The sequence below is a fragment of the Equus asinus genome, chromosome 8, assembly GCF_041296235.1.
Source record: "Equus asinus isolate D_3611 breed Donkey chromosome 8, EquAss-T2T_v2, whole genome shotgun sequence".
Classification (NCBI taxonomy): domain Eukaryota; kingdom Metazoa; phylum Chordata; class Mammalia; order Perissodactyla; family Equidae; genus Equus; species Equus asinus.
Window position 1 is genome coordinate 35706518 of NC_091797.1, and position 27094 is coordinate 35733611.

General features: G+C 46.3%; 2 protein-coding genes across 3 annotated transcripts; one reads left to right on the forward strand and one right to left on the reverse strand.

Annotated features, from left to right (window-relative positions):
- Positions 1-7187: 7187 nt before the first annotated feature.
- TRIM15 (tripartite motif containing 15) lies at positions 7188-15998 on the reverse strand. The gene is made up of 8 exons (XM_014860524.3): positions 15692-15998; positions 15083-15514; positions 13555-13650; positions 12249-12479; positions 11485-11507; positions 9895-10010; positions 9521-9553; positions 7188-8669 (listed from the first exon to the last, which is right to left on the reverse strand). Exons 2-8 carry the CDS (start codon positions 15449-15451, stop codon positions 8161-8163), a joined length of 1377 nt encoding a protein of 458 aa, XP_014716010.2. The 5' UTR covers positions 15452-15514; positions 15692-15998; the 3' UTR covers positions 7188-8160.
- Positions 15999-16610: 612 nt separating this feature from the next.
- Positions 16611-26119, forward strand: TRIM10 (tripartite motif containing 10). Of its 2 annotated transcripts, XM_070515403.1 has the most exons (8): positions 16611-17437; positions 17797-18286; positions 19540-19635; positions 20230-20460; positions 21209-21231; positions 21573-21688; positions 22897-22929; positions 24117-26119. In XM_070515403.1, exons 2-8 carry the CDS (start codon positions 17858-17860, stop codon positions 24632-24634), a joined length of 1446 nt encoding a protein of 481 aa, XP_070371504.1. In that variant the 5' UTR covers positions 16611-17437; positions 17797-17857; the 3' UTR covers positions 24635-26119. The 2 variants fall into 2 exon arrangements, 1 of the variants encoding a protein (XP_070371504.1); XR_011505122.1 differs by lacking the exons at positions 16611-17437; positions 17797-18286; positions 19540-19635; ... (2 more) ...; positions 21573-21688; positions 22897-22929 and adding an exon at positions 23126-23899 and having other exon boundaries at positions 24117-24255.
- The last annotated feature ends 975 nt before the right edge of the window (positions 26120-27094 follow it).

The following is a 27094-nucleotide window of genomic DNA, read 5'->3' on the forward strand; positions in this document are numbered from 1 at the left end:
GATGGCAATGGCTTTATTGTCATGATGAAGATAATTAGCTCTTGTGTCTTTCTAATGGGGGGGGTGGGAGGGAAGGAATTTACAAAGATAATATTGACTGTGATGGTCCCATTGTCCCAAATTAAAGGTAATATACACAGTAATTCTCGTTAGTTTAATTTTTTGTTTCTCTTTGGATTTGAATGTTTCCTTTTTTAACTCCCTACTCTGACCCCCAGGCAATAAAGCTGCACTTCTCTTTAAATTCAGGGACACCCAGCCCTAGAGATGCAGGAGAGATGCAGCGGCCACCCCCGGCTCCACTCCTTCCTTCATCTGTGGTCCTGAGTCCTGCCACTTTGGTTATGATACTGAGCAGTGGGCTCACTCCGCTCGCTGCGATCTGAGCCAATTAATCATGAGTTAGAGATGGAGAAAGCAAGTTTAATTAGATTAGCCAGCTAATTGGAAGACAGGTGATTAATGTCTCAAAAACACATCTTCAAGGTTTACAGAATCTTGAGGCATTTATATAGGGAAAATGGGCAATGAGGAGGGGGGTCCAGGGATGTTGGTCTCCAGGCATAATGGGCTCCAGGCATCACATTGTTCTATTCTTCTGTCAGCTGTGATGCATATGTTATAGGTGTATTTCCCACCTGTGGTCAGCCCGTTCCTGGAGAGAAACTCATAAAACGAAGTTTTAATTTATCAAGGTATTGGCAAGTACACATGTAAGCAGAGGCCATAAATCAGGAGAGTATGTTAACTTTTTTAATTATGTGCAGAGCAGCGAGTCGTCACACAGAGGAGGGGCTGGGGGCATTTAGCAAAACCAGATGGCCTCACTTTTGCTCACGTATGGTTATCTTTGTCCAAGAGTCCCGGACTGGCCTTATCCCAAGTTTTTTACTTTGACCACAGACTTCTCTATCATACATGAGAAAAAGAATGGACAAGTGAGGCTTTGCCTGCTCCTAAATAGGTCCTGTTTGGTGCACATTTAAGTGATTCACACCAGTCTAATTCTTTTTTTTTAAGATTGGCCCTGAGCTGACATCTGTTGCCAATCTTTTTTTTTTCTCTTCTTCTCCCCAAAGCCCCCCAGTACATAGTTGTACATTCTAGAGGTGAGTCCTTCCAGTTCTGCCATGTGGGACACCGCCTCAGCATGGCTTGATGAGTGGTGCTAGGTCCGCACCCAGGATCCAAACCAGTGCTGCCCTGGGCCACCGAAGTGGAGTGCATAAACCCAACCACTCGGCCAAAGGGCCAGCCCCCACACCAGTTTAATTTTGACTCTGCAGACGGGTTATGTTAGACATCAATCACTGAGCTTCCTGACAGGGTCTCATTCTCAGAGAACTTGCCCCAACTCCATTACCCTGGACAACACTAACATTAACAGTTCACTAAATGCCCAGCACTGTGCCAAGCCCATTACATATATTAACCCATTTAAGCTTCTTAACAATCTTGCAGAACAGGTATTTTGATCTCTTTCACATGAGGAGACTAATACTCAGAGGCATTAAGTAACTTGCCTCTGGCAGAGCTAAAGTTTGAACTCTCAATAACCAAGCCAAAGGGCCATGAACTGTGCGAGGTATGTTGGCCTCAGTGAGTTGGCCCTGAGGTAGCTATCTTATCAAGGGTAATCCACACACACACTGGCTAGTCACTGGCAGACTGGGACAAAAATCAGTACTGAACCAATCAAAGCCTTTCTCAGGAATTTGGAGTTTGAAGCTCTACAGTAGGAGCGGAAGGGTGAGGGTTGTGACACAGAGCCTTACTCAAAGTGTGGTCCGGGCTCAGCACATGGGCATCACCTGAGAGCGTCTTAGAGATGCAAAATCTCAGCTCTTCCCTATACCTCCTGAGTCAGAATCTGCATTCTAACGAGACTTCCAGGTGACTTTTAAACACTAAAGTTTGAGAAGCACTGGTGCAGATATTGGCAGCGCAGCCAAGAAGGTCCTGAGTAGGTTGCAGAATTCATGTATAATCATGCAACACTCGAACTGTGAACTGGTAAGAAACGATACGTCATTGTCATGTAAAGTTTATCTCAGAAAGGCAAAGGCAGTTTAATATCAGATGATCTGACAGTGGATTGACCACATCCGTGGATGAATAGAGAAAAAATCACAATGACTATGTTGAAACATGAAAAAAAGAGTATTTGATAAAGTTTAAAACCTAGGTTTTATTTGAAAAACTCTTAAGAAAAGTAGAACTAGAGAAGTACTTTTTAATTTAATAAAGCTTCTTTACCAAAAATCCACAATAGTGATTATATTTAACCAAGAAATCTTAGTGAACTTATTTCCATGTTAGTAACAGACTAAGGATGCCCTCTGTCACAGCACTGTTCAGCATAGTGTTGAAAGTCCTGGCCCACAAAACAGGATGAGAAAAAGTAGTAAGAGGTACATGGATTAGAAGAGAAGAGTCAAAAGTCTTATTTCCAGATGATAAAATAATGTTTTCTACACAGGCAACCCTACAAATAAAAAAACTATTAGATTTACTGAGTGTGGAAAATTGATGAATACAAGATTAACATAAAAATCAATATGGCTCCTCTATACATGCAACAACCAACTATAATTATAATTTAAAAGAAGAACTTTTCATAAAAGAAATGCAAGAATTATATCATAGCTTCACCCAAACGTACAAACTTTATGAAGATCTAGTTTTGTTTTTTCTTATAAAGTATTTCAGATCTACAGATAAGGGCTCTAAGTAACCTAATGAACAATCGTATACCCACCACTCAACCCCATCAAACAGTTATCTTTTGGCAAATATGATTTAGTTTTTCCCTAGAAAATAAAACATTAAAAGTATAGTTGATACCCTCTGGGTACCACTTTTGCAATCAAATTTCCCTCCTACCTTCCTAACCAGAAGTAACCACTATGGCTGAATTTACAGTTCAACAGTCCCTCGCTTCTTTTTATGGAATTACCACAAAAATAAGTTTCCATAAACAATATATAGAATTGTTTTGTGTGTTTCCAAACTTTTAAAAATAGAACAATATATATTTTTTTAACTTGTATTTTTCATTATTCAACAGTGTGTTTTTGAAATTTATGCAACAGGTACATGCAGCTGCAATTCATTCATTTTAACTGTTGTATAGTAGTATACTATATGAATATACTAAAATTTATTATCCATTCTAAAATTTAAACTATACTGTACTGAACTATTTTGAATGTGTTTCATTGTATGTGTGTGTGAACATTTCTCTAAAGGGAGAATTACTGAATCAGAGGATAGGCGTGTTACCAGATATTGCCAAATTGTTCTGTGGAGGAAAATTTCAAAATCCCATTAAAGGACATAAAACTAGATCTAAACAGCCAGAGAGATAACATGTTTCTGGATAGGATGACAATGTCAGTTTTTTCCAAATTAATTTCCCCCAATCCTCCCCAGATTCAATAAAATCTCATTCAATGTCAAACTAATTTCAATTAAAAGGGCATCAGGATTTTTTTTAAAGAAGCTGAAAAATTGCTTCTAAATTTGTGTGGAAGCATAAAGGTCTATAAATAGCTAAGATCAATTTGAAAAAGAATTGGGGCTGGCCCGTTGGTGCAGCGGTTAAGTGTGCACATTCTGCTTCAGCGGCCCAGGGTTCACAGGTTCGGATCCCAGGTGCGGACACGGCACTGCTTGGCAAGCCATGCTGTGGTAGGTGTCCCACATATAAAGTAGAGGAAGATGGGCATGGATGTTAGCTCAGGGCCAGTCTTACTCAGCAAAAAGAGGAGGATTGGCAGCAGATTTTAGCTCAGGGCTAATCTTCCTAAAAAAAAAAAAAATTGAAAAAGAATCAAAGAAGAGGGAGTAGCCCTATTAGACATCAGGGTATACGACAAAGTCGTAGCAACAGAAAAGCAGGATACACTGGTTCAGGGAAAGACAAACCGACTAATACGACAGAATAGAAATTTCAGAAATAATCCCTGTAATCATGGGAAATTGGTATATTAGAAGTGGCACCACCAATCAGTGGGAATAAGGTGGATTATTTAAGTAGATGGAGTTGGAAAAACTGGTTCAGTGTATGCGGAAAAGTAGAGTTGATTGTCTTCTTCACACCAGGTAAACTAAAGATATTAATATGAACAGTAAACGTATAAAACGAGTGGAGATACATATATAAACACATATCACATATTTATATATGATATAAAATCATACATATATGATCTTGTGGTGGTGAAAAAGATCTTAAAAACATAAACCACAGTGAAAAATTTATTACCAAAATTTAAGACTTCTATCTAACAAATAACACCATTATTTAATAATGGTGATTATTTAATAATGGTTAATAAATGAGTGATAATTTCAAGTCAAAAGTGATCAAGAGAGCAACATTTAGAATATGCAAGAAATTCCTGGAAGTCAATGAAACAAAGATAGGAAACTGAAAAATGGGCAAAAGATGTCGATAGAAAATTACAGAAGATGCACAACCTCACTGGTAGTCAGAAAAAGACAAAAATAAAACAACAGTGAGCTATCACTTTATAGTCATCAGATTTCCAGAAATTAGCAAGTTTGATTGTATCTATTGCTGGGGTGGGTGGTGAGGGAGCAGGAACCTCCCTGCCCCTCTGGTGGAAATGTAAGTGGATATAGCCATTCTGGGGAGGAATTTGGTCGTACTTAACGAAACTGTGCAAATTCCAGCCATCCACTCCTGGGATGTATCTTAGACAGGCTCTTACACAGGTTCATAAGGGAAAAGTATGAGGCTGTTCTTCACAGCGTTGCTTATTGTCATAGGCAGATGAGGTAACCTAGATGTTCTTTGCCAAAAGAAAGTACAGTAAAATGCGGAGAATGTGTACTATTGAATACTATCCAGCAATTAGAAGCCATAAACTAGATATATATACAGCAACACGACTAGATCTTAAAACCACGGTACTGGGTTTAAAAAAGTAAGAAACAGATATAGTACTGTACTATTTATATATTCAAGGATTCTTCTGTATCCAAGGACACATAAAAAACATTAGATAGTAGCTGCCTATGGGGGTGAGGAGAATGAGACTGAGAATTAGAGATAAAGGAGAAAATACAAACCAAACAAGAAGACCTGGCATGGACTGGCGATGACTATGTACCAAGAACTGAGGAGTATGATTGAGCCAACTCTCTACACTGGAGTCTGAAAAAATGAAAGCACTGAAGTGATGGGGAACATAAAGGACACAAGGAAAGCCAGCAGCCTGCCCGTGCACAGAGAAATGGGCCCTACACGCAGAGCAAAGCAAGTGGACCAGAAACAAGGCATCTGCCCCGGCTGCAGTTCCCATCACATCCGGCCCAACGTAATCACCGCTCTTAGGCTGTGGAGGGATTCCTCTTACAGATCCCACCTCGGTCCTTACAATCACCCCTCTGCTTCTCTGGGGCACCTTGAGTGTGTGACTGCTCCTTGTGTAATCCAGCAGCCTGGCCATTCTTTCGTGGGCTCTCTTTTTGCCTCCTGTGCAGTAGTGGACAGGACTCCAAACTCACATTCCCAGAAATCAGCAGTGCTTACAAAAGCAGTGAGACCAACATAGATTGCACTGATCCTCTAAAAGAGATCAAGGATAGTTTTACCCCCCAAACACTGCAACACAGATAACCTCAGACTCCAGTGGCGCCACCAAATAGATTGTTTTCCTCTGCTTTTCCTCCAGGCAGCTCCCAGTCCTCATCTTTGGTTCTTGGCTGTTCCTAAACCTTCCCCTTTGGGCTTCTAATTTCTCTTTTCTTTCCTATGCAGGGCAATTTAATTTTGGCCCAGGGCCTCCAAATGTGCATGTCCACACCCCTAAATTACCTGGTCCACCCTAAAATTAGAAGTACAAGAGGCTTGGAAATAGAATATAAGTTGTTCATTTGTTTTTTCAATCCTATACTCAACCAAAAAAGCTTTGCCTGTCGAAAACACTAGTTCCGTGCAGAGGAAATGAAAGAAAGCCCCATTGTGATTTGTCTGAGCATCTAAAGTTCATGGTCCTGAGGGAGTGAGGACCAGGACCTGTAGGTCCTCCTTCCAGCAGATCACAGAGACCAGCTGTGAAACTTGTCGGACAAGTTCATTTAACTGTGTGCCAGTTTTCTCAACCACAGAATGAGAAAAACAAAATAAGTCCTATGTGTTTCACAGGTTTATTATAAGTTTCAAAGGAAGATGTATATATTTGAAAAAAAAACTTTGATTTCGTAATGTTTGACAATGTTACAACGGGCACATGTTGCATATACTTTTTCCTTGGGGTGGGGGTTGCAACGAGTATTTATGATATAGCCTCATTTGTGTAAAAAAAAAAGCTAAATACACTTGTATATAAAACTGGCAGGATATACAAAATTTGATACCAATGGTCATGTATGGGATGTGATAAGAGGGAGTGTTGAGAGGTGGAGAGAGAGGCTTTGCACCTAGACTCTTTGAAAATGTTTGCACCTTTTTTTAACTATGTGCATAAACTACTTTTATAATAAACATTAGGCAATACTACTCCTACTACTTGGCTGACTACCAAACAACTTGATTTTTTTTATGGGTAGTATATATATACACATTTTTTTTTTGGTGAGGAAGATTGTCGCTGAGCTAACTAACATTTGTGCCAATCTTCCTCCATTTTGTATGTGGGATGCTGCCACAGCACGGCTTGATGAGCCGTGTGTAGGTCCACCCTGGGATCTGAACCTGCAAACCCCGGGTCACAGAAGCGGAGCATGAGAACTGAACTGCTTAACCACTACGGTGCATGCTAAGTGAACCGCTAGGCCACTGGGCTGGCCTGGGCCGTATTTTTTTTAATTGAGGTAACATTGGTTTATGACATTATATAAAATTCAGGTGTACATCATTATATTTCGACTGTAAAAACAATTTGATTTTTTTCTGGGTTAGACACAGGGTGGTTCTGCCTGTCACCTGGGAAGACAGAAGAAACTCTTAATCCTCTGGCTTCTTTTATAACAAGGCTGTCTACCTGCCTGGTTATATTGGGAGTAATTATTCACATCACAATGATTTGTAATAGAACTTTGTAATGAAATTCACATATGGTACAAGCACTTAGAAGCTCTCTAAAACGTTTGACCCCACACTTCAGGAGCAGGGCTCGTATGATAAAGAAGGTGATCTTGTACACACACTCAGACCAGAGGAACCTGGTTTGGGGATAAAGGTAGGTTTCTTCAGGGGTTGGGGCGGGAGGGTGGGAATGTGAGTGTTAAACATGAGAGGAGAGAGGGCTAGAATCAGAAAGGGGGGTGGCGGTGGTGTGGGAATCATCGTCCTTACAGAGATTCATAGCTTGCTTTGCAAAATTATTTTAATGTGTGGTCTGTTTCTGTGTCCAATCGTAACAATGGTAATAATTATAAATATTTGAGAGGTTAGTTAGCCCTGAACACAAGCCTCGTTTTTTTTGGACAACGGCGTTTGGCGCCACTGCCATCAGGCAAGTCCTGAGTGAAAGAAGGGACAGTGTCTTGGTCACAGGGACCACTGGCTTCAGCCTTTCCTTCAGCCCCATCAGCACCGATTAGACACATGAAACGCAGAAGTCTGGCGGGGTCGCACATTTTATTAGGGCATTCTCTACAAGAAAGATAAATGACCTGAAGGGTGTCAGAAAGGAAGGGGACCTGGGTCCACCCAGGGCTGGGGGAAGAGGCTCTAAACCCTGCAAAGGCAGGAGCATCTCCACGTGTATGTCAAAATAAAAACAATCAGCTGGATAAATTACTGCAAGCCCAACAAAGTTCTGTTTCTTCCCATCATAATTATTGTGAAGCTTTTTAAATTATTTTAGATTTTTATTTTTTTTCCAAAAATCCGCTGGCTCCCCAGCTTTGCTGATGCCCTAGGCACAGCCTAGCCTGCCCCTGGTTCTCCACCGGGAGGTACAGAGAAGACGAAGCGTCACGGGGAGGATCAGGGCGTCAGGGAGTGAAGGACATAAGATAAATAAAGTAAAAACAATTACAAAGCTGAACGGATACTCTGACATCCGGCGTCCTCCCACTTCGCTAGCGCACAAGAAATCCCCCGGGGTCACGGGGCTGGCCAGGGGCAGGGCTGGATCCCAGCGCGCTGCTTTCCCCGCTACACCACCTTTCGGACGCTCCACCTCAGCCTTTCAAAGTCAGGCAGGAACCTTTTTTCCAGACGGCGAAGAAAGGGAAGACTTTGCCGGAGAAAGAGGCGGTGAAGGTGAAGATGGGCGCCTGGGTCTCAGCGTTCAGCAGGGTCACCCGCCCCGCCTCGTAGTCTAGGGTGACGCCCACGCTGCGCGGGATCTCGCTCAGCTGCAGATCTGTGCCCGGGGAGGTGCTGGCCCAGCACCGCTGCTGCGAGATGATCACGGCCCAGACGCCCTCCTCAGCTTTCAGACCCTTCCTCCTCACCTCCTCCCCGGCCACCCCCACCATGCAGCCGCCGCCGTCTCCCAGCTGCACCTCCACCTGCCAGCGGTGGCGCCCGAAGGAGAAGCCCCGCGAGCCCAGCACCACTGGGAGGCCCTCGAAGGGCAGAGGGCTGTCGGGCAGCTTCTGCTTCTGCCGGGTGTACCTCGCTGACTTCCTGTCCTCGGAGAGGACCAGGCTCCGGCTGGCGGTCTGAGGGTCCAGAGTAACGACCCCTAGAGAGAGGAAAGGGCGGACATCAGCAGCTGGCAGCAACCAAAAATGCCCTTAGAGCCCGTGCAATGTGCGTGGGAGGCAGAAAGAGCACCCGCCTCGTGCAGCATGCCATTAGCCCGCTTCTCTGAACCTCAGTTTCCCTTCCTTTCCCTGAGGACAGAGATGACAGCTCTCCTACCTGACCGCAAATGGTGCTGAGCTGTAAGGCTTTGCTTCTCAAAGTGCGGTCCAGGGACCAGCGGCAACCTCTTTGCCTGGGAGTTTGTGAGAAGCGCGGAATCTTGGGCCCCATTGCAGACCTACTGCGTCAGAACTTGATCTTAAGATCCCTCAGGTGATTTTTCCACACATTGTTTGAGAAGCAAAATGAGGTGATGCTTGTGAAACTAGTTTCTAAATTAAGCATCAACTTACGAGGAAATGCTGTTTTAAAAAAAAATTAGACAATATTTGTTCAACTCACTAAACAGTCTAGCACAATGCTGGGCAGAAAACAAGGGCTTGATAAATATTTTTGAATAAATAATATCTGTACAAGTAACTACCATTAACTGAACACTTACTGTGTGCCAGGTAGTTAAGCTTTTTGCAGGAACTCTGAATTCATTTACCTCACAGCTGCTTGTGCGGTAGGTACTATTATATTCTCCATTTTATAGAGGAAGAAACTGTGGGACAAAGAGGCTTCATAACTTTCCCAGTGTCTCATAACTAGCAAGAGCTAGAATAGAGCACCCAAGCAATCAAGCTCCAGAATTCATATATTTAATCGCTCTGTTGCTTGGTTTGAATGGATGAATTCACGCATGGAAGAATGAAAGAATGGCTCCTGAAACCCCCAGCTGTTTACCTGAATCTGTTTCCAGATGCTGCACCAAGTTTTCTGAGGAAAGCAAAAGAGAAAGATCTGTGACTTATTATTTCTTGCAGGCAACCCCAGGGGCAGCGTGTCCTGGGAGCAATGTGAGGGCAGGGACCGGAGAAGGCCCGCCCTCTGCTATGGTCCAATGAGAGAGATGCCTGGACTCTCAGCCCAGTGCCGGTCCTCAGGGGGAGAAGGAGATGCTCTGGGGAACGGGCCCCCTGAGAGCGGGATCGCTAAGGGAAGGCTTAGGGGAGGGAAGGCGTCTTGAGCCAGGTTTGGAAGCGGGGGAAAGATGGAGATGGATGGCAGGCAGAAAGGCAACTAAAGGGAATGGGAAAGCTGCTGCCCTTCCTCTTTACCTGAGAAGGCTTTCATCATGTCTGGGAGCATGAGTATTTTCCTGTGGAGATCGCGGATCTTCTTGATAAGTTCTGGGGAAATGGCCTCTGGACTCACAAAAGTCTTCATCTCACCCCTGCAGACAAGTTGGTAACCAGTTAGGGCCAAATTCCAAAAATAGTATTCTGGTGATATAGACCAAGTGAGGCTAAAATCAGACTTAACAAAATCTGGTATCTGTGGTGAATAATTAGATTAAGAATCAACTCTTTACCTTTGCTGGAAATGTGTAGCTACTAAAGCAAGAGGCATTTCAGTTAGACCCAAGAGGAACTAATGGTAAGCACTCCTCAAGAATTAAAGGTGGGTCTTTTAAGAGAATGTTTGGGCCTGTGGAGGCCAAAAGGAGCAGAGATCATTATCCATGTTAGCCTCTAGAAGGCAGTATGGTACCATTTGAAAGCAGCCTTAAGTTATTCTTTCTAATTTGTGTGCTGTTCATTACAAGGGGAAAGGAAATGGGAGGAAGAAAAAAAAAATGAGATGAAAGAAAACATATATTGCAGTGAAAAAGCCCTTGATTCCAGTTTCAGCTCAGTCCTTGCATGTCATTCTCTGTGTGACCTTCCCCCGCTAGGTCTCAGCTTCTTCATCAGACTAGAAGACCTCCAAGACCCTCCTAGATCTAAAGCTCTGTGAAAATCATGTTTAGAGACACTTCCTGATTTGTGGACGACTGGGTTCAGCCCCCTAACATGCATGGGCACACAGCATGTGACAAATGCTCCCTAGTCATTGCGTCTCTGTTCATTTCAGAGCTGACTGCTGATGCTTCCAGCAAAGAGGAAAGGAGTATGTATTTACAATGCTTCCGGATCCTGGTGGCTCTCGTTTTACAGTAGCATTTGAAAATTCTGAAGGAAACCAAGGAGCTGAGTGGGAAAAATGATTGAAAGAACTGGCAGGTCGGGGCTGGCCCAGTAGAGGTTAAGTTCATGTGCTCTGCTTTGGTGTCATGGGGTTCTCGACTTCAAATACCAGGCTTGGACCTACACACCACTCATCAAGCCATGCTGTGGTGGTGTCCCATATACAAAGTAGAGGAAGATTGGCACAGATGTTAGTTCAGGGCCAATCTTCCTCACCAAAAAAAGAAAAGAACAGGCTGGTCTTCCCAGGTTCCGTGCTTATTATATTCTATAGAAAATATTCCCCCTTAGAATTACATGTTAAATGGTGATAAATACTGACTCAAGTACTAACAATTTCAGGGATTAAATAGATGTTACCAGATCAGCCTAAAAAACATGATTATTATTTATAACTTCACTTTTAGGGAAAAAATGTGTCCCCTGATACCAAGCAATCAGTTTAAAAATGAACCTTTAGAACCCAAACTTTTAAGTCTGGGCCACTTACGTGTGCGTGAATGAGACAGTGTGTCCCTCAGAGTGCTTTTGCTTTCCTGTGTGGCCATCTATGGGGGAGGGGGAGGGCGCGCCCCTCCCCCTTCAGTCTCCATGTCCACTATAAAGGAGGCGAGAAGTGTAAAGGAGTGTAAAGTGTATACTCAAAGTGTAAAGGAGGCGGGACTGGGGCATGCACCCTACCTGCTCTGGTTGACTCTGACATCCTACAAAGGTAAAAGAACACACACTTAGTTTCCACACATCCTTCCCATCAGAGATTCTATACATCCTTTCTTCCTTAACATATCAGCTCAAAAGTCTCTTCCTCCAGGGATTGGAACTGTTTAATTACCTACTCATCAAACTGTTCTTTTACATCATGGTTCCTTACTAACTGGGGACTCTCTAGTCAGTTTCCTTGAGCTGGTTTCTCTGTCTCAGCTTTATCCTGGGGGTGCGTTCTGCCTCCAGTAATTAAGAGATGGCGGAGAACAGGACCAGGCCTTGAGTTATCAGCTGGGCCTGATGTGAAACAGGATAATATAGTGATAATCACACGAGGCACCGTTTATTGAGTTCTTTCTGTCTGCCAGGGACCATGCTAAGCATTTTGCATGAATTGTTTCTTATAATCTTTGCAACGACCCTATGAGAGAGGTGCTAATATTATCTCACGTTTAGGGAGATTACGAGACTGACCAAGGTCACGCAGCTGGAAGAGCCGGCGCTTAAACTCAAAGCCCTTGACCTGACCACAGTGTGTGGGCAAGTCACCCAGCCTTTCTGAGTTGGCATCTCTGTAACCTCTCTGGGCCAAAGGAACCCTGTAACACTCAGTTCCTCCTATTCGAAATAACCTCTGCCTCCCTCTCCTGCCTCTCTCCAGCATCGTCCGGCCCCCAGCACCGTGTCCCCTTCCTGTAGAATCCCTCTCCTATCCCATGAGGTGGTGGGGTGTCTCTCACTTGTAGAAGCTCACTTGCTGGCTGCTGACACTTCTCCTCCAGCTCCTTGACCTGGGCTCCAAGCCGGGCGACCTCCTCAGAGACCCTCGAGACGTACTCGTCCCTCTCCTTCCAGATCTGCTGTTCCAGCTCCCTCAGCCTGGCCAGGAGGAGACGTTGTTGTTCCCCCAGCTCCTTCTGCAATCTCTCAAAAGCCGCTTCCACCTGCTGCTTCTTGCTTTCAATCTGAGTCTGTGAGCGGTAGAAAGATAGCCATGGTTAGGGAGAAGCTCACTGAGCTGGGTTCCAGGAGGATCATCTACGTACTTACTGTTGATTAAGAGAGATAGGGAGTAACTAGTTCCGAACTCATTCTCCCAAATAATACTATGGTAGAAGTAGGTAGGTCTCAGGGTAAACTTATCAATGTTCAGGGCTATGCTCTTCCCTTACCTCGAGATTCTAATAATAATGCCACATTATGCTCTTAGAGCCATGTTGAACTTTTCGGACATCCTTCCACATCTATGATACCATCCTAATCCTCCCAGACCTTCCCTGGAGTCAGGTGGAGGTGATTATGGTCATTTCTTAGAGAGCAATTGAAGCAAAAAGAAGCTGTGATTAGAGTCAGCACAACTTTTTGGAAGAGTGTGTGGAATTGGTCTTAGTCACTGAGGTCACCATGTACAGGGCACACTCGGATGGAAGTAGAGGGATGCTGGAGAGATCTTCCTGTCCCAAAACTCTATCTCCTTAGTCAGGGTACCAGAAATTCCCACACTGTAAATTTCCTCCTGGATAACTTTTAGCACAAAAAAAGAGATGGAAGGGAGTTGAATGCAGCCACACCATTAGCCTACTGTCCTCAGGTCAGCCTTGTGGTCAGGACAAGAATGCAGACCCTAAGATACGCCTTCTGGCCCCAAGCTTCCCATCTGAAGGCAATGATTTCAGGCAGACAGACTGGAATGGGAAGAGCAATGGACTAAGGATCAAGAGACCCAGGTTCTAGCCATTTCATCACGAATTTGGGCTTTGCCGTGTGGTCTTGGGAGCATCACTTTCCTGCACCTCAATTTTCTGCTTGTAAAAAAAATGGCTGACAGGATGGATCGTGGGTTAGAAGATATCAGAACCACTTCCAGCTCTGATGTTCTGAATTTCACAACCTTCATCCCAAATGCCCTTGTGCAAAGACTGGGAAGAGAAGGAAAACATTTTGCCAGTTCTTTCCAGCCAGGCAACAGATACCGTACAACAAAATTCCCCAGAATCTGTTGAGAAAACCTCCACAGGAGAAGGTGGCCAAAGACACGGCCTTTACCAGAAGCACGTGGAGTTTCTGGTCTTCCCGACTCTTTATCTCCTCAATCTCATCTCTCTCCATGCTCAGAGCTTCCAGCCGGCTCCTGAGACGATCCTGTGGGGAGAAGAATGGGCAGAAAGAGGTGGCTTAATTCATAATTCAACTCACAGATATTAATTGTCTACCATGTTGGGCACAAAGAGGTGGCTTAATTCGTAGTTCAGCTCACAGATATTATTGTCTACCCTGTTGGGCCCATCGTCGAGTGCCGAGGAATTCAAAGGTGAAAAAACACAGTTTTTGTCCCTAAAGAGATCACCATCTAGGGAAGGGGTTGGTCACGGGTGATTAAAATACAAATAGACAAATGCAATAATCTAGGTGGGCACACAGTGAAATGGGAGCACAGAGGGGCACAATTCTGCTATAGGGCCAAGGGAAGATCTTAGAAAGCTGAAAACATTTACATTGGCCTTGAAAGATAAATTTCCAGTTGAGTAAGACAGGGGAGGAGAGTACTTAATGCCCCTGAATTGACTGTACACTTAAAAATTGTTGAAAAGGTGAAAAAGAAAAAGAGAGTGGGGGGGAAAGACAGCATTCTAGGAGGCAGGATCTACATGTGAAAAGTATTAGAAACAGGAAAAAGTAAAACAATTCGGCAAACAGCAGGTCTATACAGGTCAGTCTGGCTGGAAACATAGTGCCTTGGGGAGGACAGCTAAGAGATAAGACTGGACAGGAAGGCAAGATCCTGACTGCAAACAGCCTTAAATCCTTGCTAAGGACATCAGGCTTTCTTTGGGCCCTAGGGATCCAGAGAAGGATAGTGAGCAGGACAGCATCATGATTGGCTTTGCATTTTTGGAAGAATGGAGCAGAATGGAGGGTGGTTGGAAAGGTGAGAGTGGAGACAGGGAATGTGCTAGAGAGCATGCAAAGTCTGAGTGACAGATGATGAGAGCCCGGATTTGGCAGTGGCTGTGGGAATAATACAGAGATAAGGACTTGAGACATGCTTCTGAGGAAACTACTCCCAGACCGGGTGACGGGAAGCAAGAGAGAGATCTGAGAAGCAGACAGGAATGGGTAACGTCCCAAAGACCAGATGGGCTGTGCCGCACCTCGCTTTCTCAAAAAGAAGAGCAGCACTTGCAAGTTTCCCTTCTTGTCCCCCTCCTCCCTCTGAGCCCCAGCGGTCAGGGCTTTGGGGAATCCCAGATCCAGTCCGGATCCCGGGAGACCAAGTTCACCCAGGGCTCTCTATCCTTCCGCAGACAGTGAGGCCATGGCTACAGTTCTTTGTGCTCCATCACTGCGGGGTCCCCTGACGGCTGGAGCTGACGTTCCCCTAAGACTGTAAGTGACCACACAGCTTAGTGGAACCATGTCTCCCTCAGTCTGGGGCTGTCCCCAGTGTCCCTACAGCCTTGGGGTTCCCTGATGTGGGAGCTGTGGCCCTTCATCTAGATCCCCGCCCCCTCCCTTCACCAGGACAGGACATTATCCCACCACAACGTGTCCAAGCTAAAGCCAAGCTTCTTACCCGGTAGGGCTGAATGGCCTCGTCGAGGAATCCCACGCTGTGGGACTGGTGGGAGGGACCCTCACGGCAGAACACACAGAGTAACTCAGCATCATTCTCACAGAAGAAGTAAATCTTCTCACCGTGCTCCTCGCAGTAAGTTTCCCCCAGAGGGCCCAGGGGCACCGGGGCCATGAGAGTCTCTGTCTGCTCCTTCTCCTTGCAGAGGGGACAGAGCAGGACCCTGCTGGAGGGCTGGGCCCCCATCTGGGAGTGCAGGGCGAGGCACCGCCAGCAGAAGGTGTGTCCACAGGTGGCGGTCACTGAATGCTCCAGGGACCCCTTGCAGGCAGGACAGGAGGCCCCCTCGTGAGCGGGGGTTGAGGGCATCACGGTGCCTTCCCTAGCCCGTCCACTCAGGCCTCTGTCTCAGGCCACACGAATTGTCTTCCCCTGAAATTGAGTCACTTTTACATGAGTCACAGAAGGAAAGAAATAGGAGGTGAAGAGACAGGAAGGCAGGAACGTCAGGACAGGGAAGCCACCTGGCTCCACCTCTTGTGCGTCCCCAGAACCCTGGCCACCACCCATCAGTTGAGCAGGTCCAAACTCCAGGGCATCTCAAATTACCCAGCATTTCCCAGTAGTGGCTCTGTCAGCCTGTTCTCCACTCCTTCTGCCTCCTTCCGGTCCCTGGGGTGGGGAGCAGAGCATGCCGTGAGGTCACAGGAAGATAGGGTTTCCTGGAATCCCTCCCTTGACCTCAGTGGGGTGGGGGAGAACTGGGTAGGAGATGCAGCTTCCTGTTCACTCGAGCAGGTGGGAGCCATAAACTTCTGGCTTTGAGGTGTGCCCACAGCGGCAAAGTCCAGGCCGGAGTGGTAGCTGACTGACTTCCGGGAGACTCTGTTCAGACACTGCAGGTCCACCGTGGGATGATTGCTCACAAGGTCCCCCCCTCTGCCCTCCTTTCCTTGCCTCACTCCATTTGCCCAGGCTGGTGTCTCCTAAGCTCTGAACTCCCACTACCCCTGAGTGCCAGTGTCCCCATTTGGGCTTGGGTAATGTTGTCCATAACTCAAATGATCATGTTGATAAACAAAATTTAGAAAACTCAGTTAGTCAAGAAGATAAACAGATTCAACCATATTTACCTAAGGCTTAGTGTTTTCGTATTACTACATGAAATCTGATAACAGCCTTTGGGGCAGGAATGATCACTTCCATTTTACAGAGAAAGAAACGTAAACTGAAAGGTGAAGTGACTTGCTCAGGTCAGAGAATTAGAAAGCAGCAACGTTGGGGTCCATCCAAGGCTGCCAGCTTCCAGCCTGTGCTCTTCCCGAACTCCAAGCCAAGACAATGATCAAACGGCCATGGTACCTCATCCACTTACCTCCGTCTGTAGTTAAAAAGCAAGGAGACACTCCCATTCTCCCACTGAATGATCAGCCCCGCACCCTATTTCATTCTCTTTTCACTTCAACTATTTTGTCCGTCACCTTCTCTTCCCATCCTACCTGCCCCCCCCCGCCCCCACCAAGAGTGCAGCGTCTGGGGCTGCGCTGTCCAACACAGGAGTCTCCAGGCACATGTGGCTGTGGAGCCTTGAGATGTGGCCGGTCCCAACTGAGATACGCTGCCTGTGTAAAATACACCCCAGATTTCAAAGACTTAGCACCAATGAAAAAGAATATAAACTATCTCATTACTAATTTTTTATACCATTTGCATGTTGAAATGATAATCTTTGGGGCTAAATGAACTATTAAAATTGATTTCACTTTTTACTTTTTAAAATATGGCTACTAGGAAATTTTAAACTGCATACGTGGCTCACGTTGTATTTCTCTGGGACAGCACAGCTCTGAGACACACAGATCTGAGTGCAAATTGTGGCCACCCACCTTCCTACCCGTGTGCCTTGGGCAAGCTACATAACAGGGCTGAGGCCAGCTAATTTCCTAATAGCAACGACACTATACAGCAGACAGGAGGAATAAATAAATCGTATGTTTAAGTTGCTTACATCAGTGTGAGGAATATCGTCATCATAAATAAGGGCGAGCTGTTGCTAATTTTCTTTCTCCTCCCCCACACAGAGTATATTCCAGCCTCTTTGGAAGCCTTTGGCAGGCCAGTTGGGGCATCAAGTGAAGTTTCCTGTGCCATGTCCCCAGGGCACAACGACCTTATCTGGGTCCCCACACTCCCCTGGGCTGGCTGATACCTCCAATCTCCCTGAAGACAGCTGGTCACGGTGCAGGGAGGCTGAGTGGCATCACTGCTCTGTGACCCAGTCTTCCTCCTGTCCCCGAAAGAAGAACAACCTCTTTCAACTGTGGATGGTTAAGATACCAGCACTAGCCTTCTACTGTGAGTGTCTCTGGAGGGACTGGAAGGAACGGTGAACCCCAGGTCATGGGCACTGATGGGAAGAGTAGCTGAGGTCATCTCTGGAATGCTGTGACCCTTCTTCGTCCCCTTCCTCCTCCTCCTCCTCTGCTATTTCTCCATCTCTGCTGTTCGAGGGTGTGTGTCTGTTCCTTTGGGAGGAGAACAGCAGAACTTTGTCTACCAGAGATGCAAGTGGGTGCCTTGCCCTTGTGCATGCGTGTGTGAGTGTGTGTGTGTGACAATGAGGGTGTTGGTACATATTTAAGATGTGTCTGTGTCCAGCTGTGTGCACATGTAGGTGTGTGAGTGTGTGATGTGTGTCTTCACTGTTCTTCCAGCCCTTTCCCCTCAGCCGAGCAGACGAGGTGACCTTGAAGAGGCCACAGGCACAGCAGCACCATGGCCTCGGCCGCCTCTGTGATTAGCCTGGCAGACGAGGTCAACTGCCCCATCTGCCAAGGCACCCTGAGGGAGCCGATCACCATCGACTGTGGCCACAACTTCTGCCGCAGCTGCCTCACCCGCTACCTCGAGATCCCTGTTCCAGACTCTGAGGAGCCCCCAACCTGCCCGCTCTGCAAGGAGCCTTTCCGCCCAGGGAGCTTCCGGCCCAACTGGCAGCTGGCCAGTGTGGTAGAGAACATCGAGCGCCTCAAGCTGGTGTCCTTGCCAGGCTCAGGAGAGGAGGATGTCTGCCGGGAACATGGGGAGAAAGTCTACTTCTTCTGTGAGGATGATGAGATGCAGCTCTGTGTGGTGTGCCGGGAGGCCCAGGAGCACCGAGCCCACACCGTGCGCTTCCTGGAGGATGCAGCAAGTCCCTACAGGGTAGGAAAGGGGAAATGGGGGCTTCCCAGGGAGGGTCTGGGATCGAACTGGACTAAAAGAATCAGAGCAGAGTTGTGGATGATTTGGGCCACTCTGAAGCCAAATTTTATCTCCCTACTTCTATCATCACCCAGGCAACAGAGCCAGGCATGAAAGATTATATGTTTGTGTTTTAAGCATGTTCTGTGTTGTTTACTTATGGCCAATGCATAATAGGAACTCAATAAATACCTGTTGAATGAATGAGTGACCAACATGAGTGTACGTGTCTGTGCAGTGGATCAGTCAGGTCTATCTGAGGAGGTCTGAGTTTGTATTTGAGAGAATGACTGCTCAAGTGGTGTGTATATGTATTAATGTTTGTGTGTTTACCAGCATGTGCTGGGATGCACTGGGACCTTTGGGGGAGCTTTGGAGGCGGACTATTTGAGGTGTAAATATAATTGTTTGAATGCTCATGTTTGTGAATAAATTAGTGTTTACATATAAGCAGATTGAGTAGATTTATATGGCGTGTAATTTTGTGTGTCATTAAATGAGTGTGTGTTGGTTTTAGTTGTTTACGTATTGTGTTTTATACAAGTGGGTGTCTATGTGTATATGTCAATTAGTTAATTAGCATTTGATGGTGAGAGTTCCAAATGTATTTTGGAAAGTGCCTAAATGGACATTTACATGTGTATACCTGTTCCTAACTCTATTCTAGAGCAAGCAATTTTTAAAACAATTCAGTGATTACCTTTGCGTTATCCAAGTTTCTTCTCCCCCGCTAGAATCATATATGGAAAATTGATTCCATTAACAAAGGAGGGTTGTTGGGATGTGTTCCCTTTGGGACGCATAATATTTCAAACAAGGAATAATTTCAAACAACGGCATCTCAAGCTCAGGACAGATCCCAAATATTACTTACCAAAGGCAAAATAAATTAGGGTGTTTAACCTGAAGAAAGGAAGGCTCCGGTGGGAACACCAAGTCACGGCCTGAGATGGCATAGGATAGAAGGGGAAAGCCCTGATCAGAATTCTTGGAGGACAAAGCAAAGGAACAAGACCTAAAGAGAGTAAGCTATCAAGGGCAGTTAAGACACAGGCATTGTCAGCAAGAGAATGACGTCTTCCCTTGTGTCATTCCATTCCTGGAGGCAGAGTGTTGGATGAGGGTTGGCCACCTCTTAACAAATCATTGTTTCCATCTTAAATATTTTATGCTTCTTCTACACTATATGCTCTTTTTATGCTCCTTCTCTCCAGAAACAAATACAGAAGTGTCTTGAGTGTCTAAGAAAAGAGAGAGAGGAGATTCAGGGAATCCAGTCAAGAGAAAATGAAAGGATACAAGTCCTCCTGGTAAGTCATCATCCCTTCCCTGGGCACCCTCTTCCTCAGGTCCAGGGCCTCCCTGAAACAGAGGCAACAAAGCATATAGGCCTGTGAGGTCATTCTGAGTTCGAATCCTGACTCTGACGCTCACTAGATTTATGACCCCAACAATTCTGTATCCTCAGTTTATTTATCTGTAAAGTGGAGATTAAAAATTGTCACTACCTCACTGAATTTCTGTGAGGATTGAATGAGACCGTGTCTGTCACGTAGCTTAGTGCTGTGCACGTGGTATGCATTTTGTAAAAGGCATGAGGTAATGTGTCCCCACCATATCCTCTATACCCCCTCTGAGCCCCACCCTTTTAGAAGCTCCAGCAGAAGGTGCTGAGGCAAGGCTGGGTGGTCTAGCTCCCAGAAATAGTGTGGCAGGTGGAAAGGAAACCTTCCTACAGTTCCAAGTCTGTCTGGGGACCCAAGGCAGGGTGGGGGGTCTCTGATTTTACCACCAGACCTTGGAAGATCTGGGCCAGGAGGGAGATGGGAGTGAACGAAGGAAAAAGAGGGAAAAGGAAGAGGAGGAGGAGGAGAAGGAAGAATAACTTCCTCCTGCCCCCTCAGACTCAGGTGGCCACCAAGAGACAAAAAGTGATTTCCGAGTTTGCGCATCTGAGCCAGTTCCTGGAGGAACAGCAGAACATTCTCTTGGCCCAGCTGGAGAGGCTGGATGAGGACATCTTGAAGCAACGGGATGAGTTTGATGTCCTGATCACTGAGGAGATCTGCCGATTTAGCGCCCTGATCGCAGAACTAGAGGAGAAGAGAGAGAGGCCGGCAAGGGAGCTCCTGACGGTGAGGCCTGAGCCCCGCCCCACCTGTGCTCGCCTATATTTGCTGCATCTTTACCTTGTCCAAGCCATGTCTCCTTCACCCACACATCTCCCTATCCCAGATAGAAGCTGGGTCACAGGACCAGAAGTTCTGAATTCTCGTCCTTGCTTCGTCAAGAATGCCCTGGTGACTTTGCTCCCTGGTCTCGGTCTCTCCATCCCACTATCCATCAAATAGGGAAGATGCTTTCCTTATCTTCCTCACGGGGATTTTGTGAGGATCCAACAGTAAGATGGGAGTGAAAGTAGCACTTTGAAAAGCATCATGTACTATGTAAACAAATGTCAGGTGCTATTTCCAAGGTGAGCTATTCTCTGTATCCTGACTGACCCACCAGTCAGGAAGCTCTTCCTGGTCTATTTCACTTCCTCACACTGGAAGAGAGATATTGGGGTCCCAGCAAGGCATCAGAAAGGCTACACGATTTAGGGGAACACAGTCAGGGCTGAGAAACAGGAGACTGTGGGATGGGACTTGCCTTTGCCTCCAGCTAGCAGGAGCAGGTCACTTCACATCTGAGTCTAAAAAATAAAGAGGTTGGGCTCCATGGTCCTTGAAACCTCGTAAACCCTAAAACTCTGTGACTGTAGGATCTGGTCCTTTTTCTGTCCAGGGCTATTAATATGGTATTTTGTCTTTCTAGTTATAAGAAAAGGGGAAGGGGGAGGGTGGAGACTGAATCCCCGCTCTCTCTCTCCCCTTCTCCTAGGATATCAGAAGCACTCTAATAAGGTAAGCGGTACAGTTTTTCTCTTCTCTTTTCCTTCTTACATATATGTACATGCACGACATGCCTAGTTACTGCCATGAAAGTATACAACATTCTCACTTTATTAAGGATAAAAATTCACGTGTAAACTTGCTCATGCTCAAATGCATTCCCACATACAGCCATAGACACACATCCCTGCATAGCATTGCCCAGGAGTGGGCAGTGGGGTCCACCCTAGAGGAGGCCTGTGTGCCTGTGGGAACTGGCATCTCCATGTCCAGTGAGAAGAAGGCAGCTGGCTGAGTCTGGAGGCATTGCTAAGGCAGATAATTTCCAGACCCCGCCATTTCTGTGTCCCTAGATCTGAAACCAGAAAGTGCCGGAAACCAGAGGCTGTGTCCCCTGAACTGGGCCAGAGGATTCGGGACTTCCCCCAGCAGGCCCTTCCACTGCAGAGGGAGATGAAGACGTTCCTAGGTAAGAGGACCCCACAGGGCACAGGTGGCCCTGAAGCCTGGGTTTAGGAATGGCCTCCATGCTAGGCTGCCTGATGCTCGTGTGACTTTTGGCAAGGCTGTACCCTTCCTGTGATTTGGTTTCCTTATGTGAAGATCTTTGTAAAATCTACTTATCAGGATGATGTGACAATGAAGAGAGATAATAAATGTTAAGACTTCTGGAAAAAACTTAGCTGATTTGAAAAATAAGTAAACAAATAAATCTGATCAATTGGCATTAAGCAGTAGAAAAGATAATGATTAACGAAATCTGTCATTCTCAATAATTTAAAAAATCCACAGAGGCATTTTTAATACATGATAAGTTTTTGATGATGAATATTGTTAATTAATAACCAGCAACAGTACTTCTCTTTGCCCTGTGGTCACTGACTTCCCTCCTTCCTCTTTTCTCTCGCTTTCCCCCATTAGTCTGGTTCTCACAATTGAACTGCTCCTGTGGTGACAATGCCCCCCTTTTCTGGAACAGGGAGTGGTGGTAGGATAGGGTTTGGAGGCTTTGAAATGAGAGTCATGAATGTGGCTCTCTGCCAACACCCCCCTCACATATGACATCATGAGTGATGCCACCTATGCCACCTATTTCTAGATGACCCACCCACAAAAATGTCACCCTAGAAGAGCTTTCTGCATGAGTCCACTTCCTGCAAGTACTCCCAGTGGCCTGGCAGTGAGGAAACTTTACCCTAATCAAAGGCTGACTTTTGACTATCCAAAAAATTGTTTCTAAGCAGAATGAGAAATAAATTAACCCAGTTATCCATTCATTAAGTGGATGTTTCTTGAACATTGACTATGTCCTGGGCTGTGTGCGAGGCACTGAGGATATAGAGGCGAGCAAGGCAGACGTGGTCCCTGCCGCTCAGAGCTAGGGCAGTGGGTCTTAAAGTGGGGCTCCTGGCCAGCAGCATCATCCCCTGGGAACTTGTTAGAAACGCAGATTCTCAGCCCCACCCCAGGCCACCTGAATCAGAAACACGAGTGTTTTAGCAACTGCTCCAGGGGACTCTGGTGCAAGCTCAAGTTTAGAACTACTGGTCGAGAGGGTTCTGGCTTCCATTCTTCTCTTTGTCCCTTCCCTTCTCTAGGCCTGTTTCCTCATCATTAAATGTTCTACGGTTTTGTGAGACTAAAGAAATCTCATTGTTTTTTATTTCCTCTTTACAGAAACACTCTGCTTTGAGTTGGACTATGAGCCAGGTAAGCAGCCTACGTCAGGATGGGAGGGAATGAGGAATCTAAAATTGAAAAGGACAGATAGCTTTGCAGAGTTCTGCAAATATATTGTCACACACACACACACACACACACGTCACTGCCTTTATAAAGCGTGTAGGAGAACCATGAAGAAAGGACAGGTGCACACACATATCACATACCTGGCATGAAGCTCATGTTCTGATCTGCTCATGATGAGCGGATAGAAAGATTAAATCAGAATGGGACAAGGTCTATCAAGAAAGGCTTCCTGGAGGAGGGGAACTTTGATCTGTGTTTGGAATCGCATTCTTAGAACCATTGGGAACCTGTACTCCTTCTCAGGTGTTGTTTCCTAGGTGAGCGTTAGGAGGAGGGCAGCCTCTGGGTGAGAAAGGAATGAACAGAATGGAGCCCACTCAAGGCTGTTGTTCCCAGTCTGCCAGCCAAAGACCTTGGGAAGTCATAGAGTTGTTTATTGGAAGGGACTCTAACCCATGGACGTATCTGAATTTATGAATTTGTCTCAATTTATGGATACTAAAAGTAACTATGCAGGGGTCTGCAGAAGTTTTTGATGTTAAAAAGTGGTTCTCTGACTCTGATGATTTTAGAATTGCTGAGGCAGAATGAATAACCTGCGAGTGAGCCCGAGAGCTTGCCAGGAGCAAAGACTGTGAATGAGTCATAAGTGCCCAGGGAGGAATCATGAAGTTAGGACTGAGGGGAGACTGTCTCCACCCTCCGAGATAGGAGATACAGGAGGGGGAGGAGGTGATGTGTCAGCAGCAGGAGGAGATCAGAGCAGGCACGCACAGCTTTGGGAGTCAACTAGTTTGCAGGGAGCAGAACTGCTTTCCAGAGGACCGCAAAGAGCCAGACGAGAGCGTGGATATCCAGCTGACGCATCCTCGCATCCTCGGAGGCATGCTTCTCGGGCTTTAACATGCGCACCAATCACCTGTGGATCTTGGTAAGATGCAGATTCCATCTCAGGTGGTCTGGGGTGAAGCCTGAGGGTCTAGTTCTAACACATTCCCAGGTGATAACCATGCTGCTGGTGCGTGTAGGCACTATACACATTGTTGATAATAACACTAACTGGTGGATGCCAAGGGGGATTTTTAGGCCTTTCTTGAAGGTGATAACATGTCTGTTGACATCTGTGTTGCTTTTGGTTTTCCCCACAGCTCACATCTCTCTAGACCCCCAGACTTCCCACCCCAAGCTCCTCTTATCTGAGGACCACAAGCAGGCTCGGTTTTCCTACAAATGGCAGAACTCACCAGACAACCCCCAGCGTTTTGACCGGGCCACCTGTGTCCTGGCCAGCAGTGGATTTACAGGAGGGAGACACACCTGGGTGGTGAATGTAGACTTGGTCCACGGGGGCAGCTGCACCGTGGGTGTCGTCAGCGAGGACATGCAGCGGAAGGGCGAGCTTCGGCTGCGGCCGGAGGAGGGGGTGTGGGCCCTGAGACTGGCTTGGGGCTTTGTCTCAGCCCTGGGATCCTTCCCTACACGGCTGGCCCTGGAGGAGCAGCCTCAGAAGGTGCGGGTGTCTATCGACTATGAGGTGGGCTGGGTAACTTTTGCCAATGCTGTCACTCACACGCCCATCTATACTTTCACTGCCTCCTTCACCCAGAAGGTCTTCCCCTTCTTTGGGCTCTGGGGCCGAGGGTCTAGTTTCTCTCTGAGCTCCTGAGAGGGTGCAATTACCCTCCTCTAAGTACAAGTCTCAAAGAGAGGACCTTATGGACTTGACCCCTGGCTGCATCACCTGGAAGACTTGGCACAGAAATTACTGCTTTAGATGATATAATGAGTCAGAACTTTGGCAAGGGACAAGATGAGATGACCTTCAATCTGCTGACGAAGCCCTTTCCTCCATGCCCAGTGGATGCTCAGCGTATCTGGGGACTCAGACCACTGCCAGACCTCCTCATCACCATCCCCACTAGGCACAGAAGTAGCTGTGCAGAGGAGGGAATACTGGATTTGGAGTCAGAAGACCTGGATTCTAAACCCAGCCCTGTAACCAACCAATTGTGTGATCTTAAGCAAGGCATCTCATCTCTCTTCATCTTGTTTTCTTCCAAAAATATTAGGGTTAATTTACTCACACCCTCAAGAAACATTTATTGTGTGTTAATTATAAACCAAGCAGTATGGTAGCCACTGGTGATATGAAAATAAAAATTTTTTAAAATTGTCCCATATCTGAAGGAGCTCATGGGAAGAGACAGAGACATAAAGAGGAAATCACAGTACCATGTAATGGGCGCTGTGATAGAGATCTGACCTTGGGGTTAGGGAAGCCAGAGGAGGGAGTATAACCCTTCTTGGATGTCAGTGGGTGAGTCAGGATGGCTTTCTGCAAAGAGTGAGTCTAAAAGATGAATATCGTGAATGAGGAAAGGAGGGGAAGAAGAATCTCAGGGAAGAGGGATGGCAGAGAACTGGCTGGATGATCCATGACTCAAGAGACACTGGGTCATTCCACTATCCTCATGAGCAGATGGGGCCACCCCCACCCCTGACAGCAGTCAATGCTTCCCTCCTCCTGGTAGTGTCCTTCTGGCCAAGATGAAGATGGGAATTGGTGGGAGGGGACCAGGGAGGCATGGCCATAAACCACAACCCAAGGACCACACTCAACTTCTGGGGAAAATCCTCTTCCTGATCTGTTGATCGCCATCAGTCAAATAATGAGATGAAAAGAATTAGATGGTGGAAAGGAATGAGTCTCAAATAGCTCAGCTGTGTGAGCCAGAACAGCACCGTCTTAACCCTTGTATGAGGCAAAAGGATCCCAGGTGGAGGCAGGGGGATAAACTGGATGACCTGTGACCTTTAGCCCAAAGAGTTGAGACTGCTCTAGGGCTGGACAAGAAGTGACATCTGAGAGATGAGGTGGAAAAAGAGAGACAGTTAGGGATTTGGAGAAGATGTGTGGATTTGGGGTGGAGAGCTCTAGGAGAGACAGGAAGCCAGGTGGTATTGGGGGAGTCTGTGACCACGTGGTGTGAAGAAGCTGAGTACTGATGATGCCAGAAATCCCTGTGCCTGGTGCTGATTCTGGGAGAGGTACAAGCACTAACACATGACTGCCTAGAATTTGGAAAATGATTATCAGTCATCCCCAGGGGGAGTTTTAAATCCTATGCACAATAAAAGTATCGTCTCAGCACCTTTTGTTTTCTAGTTCTTGTTGGTGTTGTCATTTATTCTGCTTAAACATATCCTTCACTGACAATCTCTTTAACATTGTCTCTGTTTACTCTACTCAGACATAAACCAAAATGTTTCTATCATCTCCCCACTGGGGCCCCAGGAGGAGTGAACCATCCAGCGGGCAGTTTCAAAGGGAGCCGGCACAGGCTTAGAAGTCACCCAAGAACTTCTGTTGCTCATCTCAGCTCAGCAGGTAGAAAAGACGTGGAGGTTAGGAGCCAGGGATTGGAGGGGGGCTGAATTGCTTTCTCTGGGAGTGTTCAGCATTTCCTACAAAAATGTATATTCAAGAAAAATAGATGCAAATTCTCTATATAATGGTAAAACATATCCAAGGCCCCCAAACCTGGGATTCCACCAAAAAGTGGATTGCATTCTTCTATTTATTTTTATTGGTTTGGGCTGGGTCTTTAAAAATGACCATTAGCCTCTAGGTTAAATATGTTTGAAGATCCTGGCCTGCTGGAGGGCTGAACACACATTATGTCACTTAATCGTGGCAACTGATGAGGTAGCTCCTTTTACTATCCCCACTTTTCTTCACTGTTAAGTGAAGAAAGCTGAAGCCTGGTGAGTTTTGGTTATTTGCCCAGCCAAGATCATACAGCCATGATTTTTTTTTTTTTTTTTTTTTAAGGATTGGCACCTGGGCTAACAACTGTTGGCAATCTTTTTTTTTTTTTTTTCTGCTTTATTTCCCAAGCCCCCCCCCCCCCCCCCCCCCCGCCCCCGGTACATAGTTGTATATCTTAGTTGCATGTCCTTCTAGTTGTGGGATATGGGACGCTGCCTCAACGTGGCCTGACGAGCGGTGCCATGTCCTCGCCCAGGATCTGAACCCTGGGCCGCCGCAGCGGAGAGCAAGAACTTAACCACTCGGCTGCGGAGCCAGCCCCACAGCCAGGATTTTAATTCATGTCCGTCTCAAGAG

Coding starts and splice junctions, on each gene's coding strand:
- TRIM10 (XM_070515403.1), top strand. CDS start 17,858: ATGGCCTCGGCCGCCTCTGTGATTAGCCTGGCAGACGAGGTCAACTGC. Junction 18,287..19,539: donor ATGCAGCAAGTCCCTACAGG/GTAGGAAAGGGG, acceptor CCTTCTCTCCAG/AAACAAATACAGAAGTGTCT. Junction 21,689..22,896: donor GGAGATGAAGACGTTCCTAG/GTAAGAGGACCC, acceptor TCCTCTTTACAG/AAACACTCTGCTTTGAGTTG.
- TRIM15 (XM_014860524.3), bottom strand. CDS start 15,451: ATGCCCTCAACCCCCGCTCACGAGGGGGCCTCCTGTCCTGCCTGCAAG. Junction 13,651..15,082: donor AGGCCATTCAGCCCTACCGG/GTAAGAAGCTTG, acceptor TTCTCCCCACAG/GATCGTCTCAGGAGCCGGCT. Junction 8,670..9,520: donor GCATCTGGAAACAGATTCAG/GTAAACAGCTGG, acceptor TCCTCTCTCTAG/GGGTCGTTACTCTGGACCCT.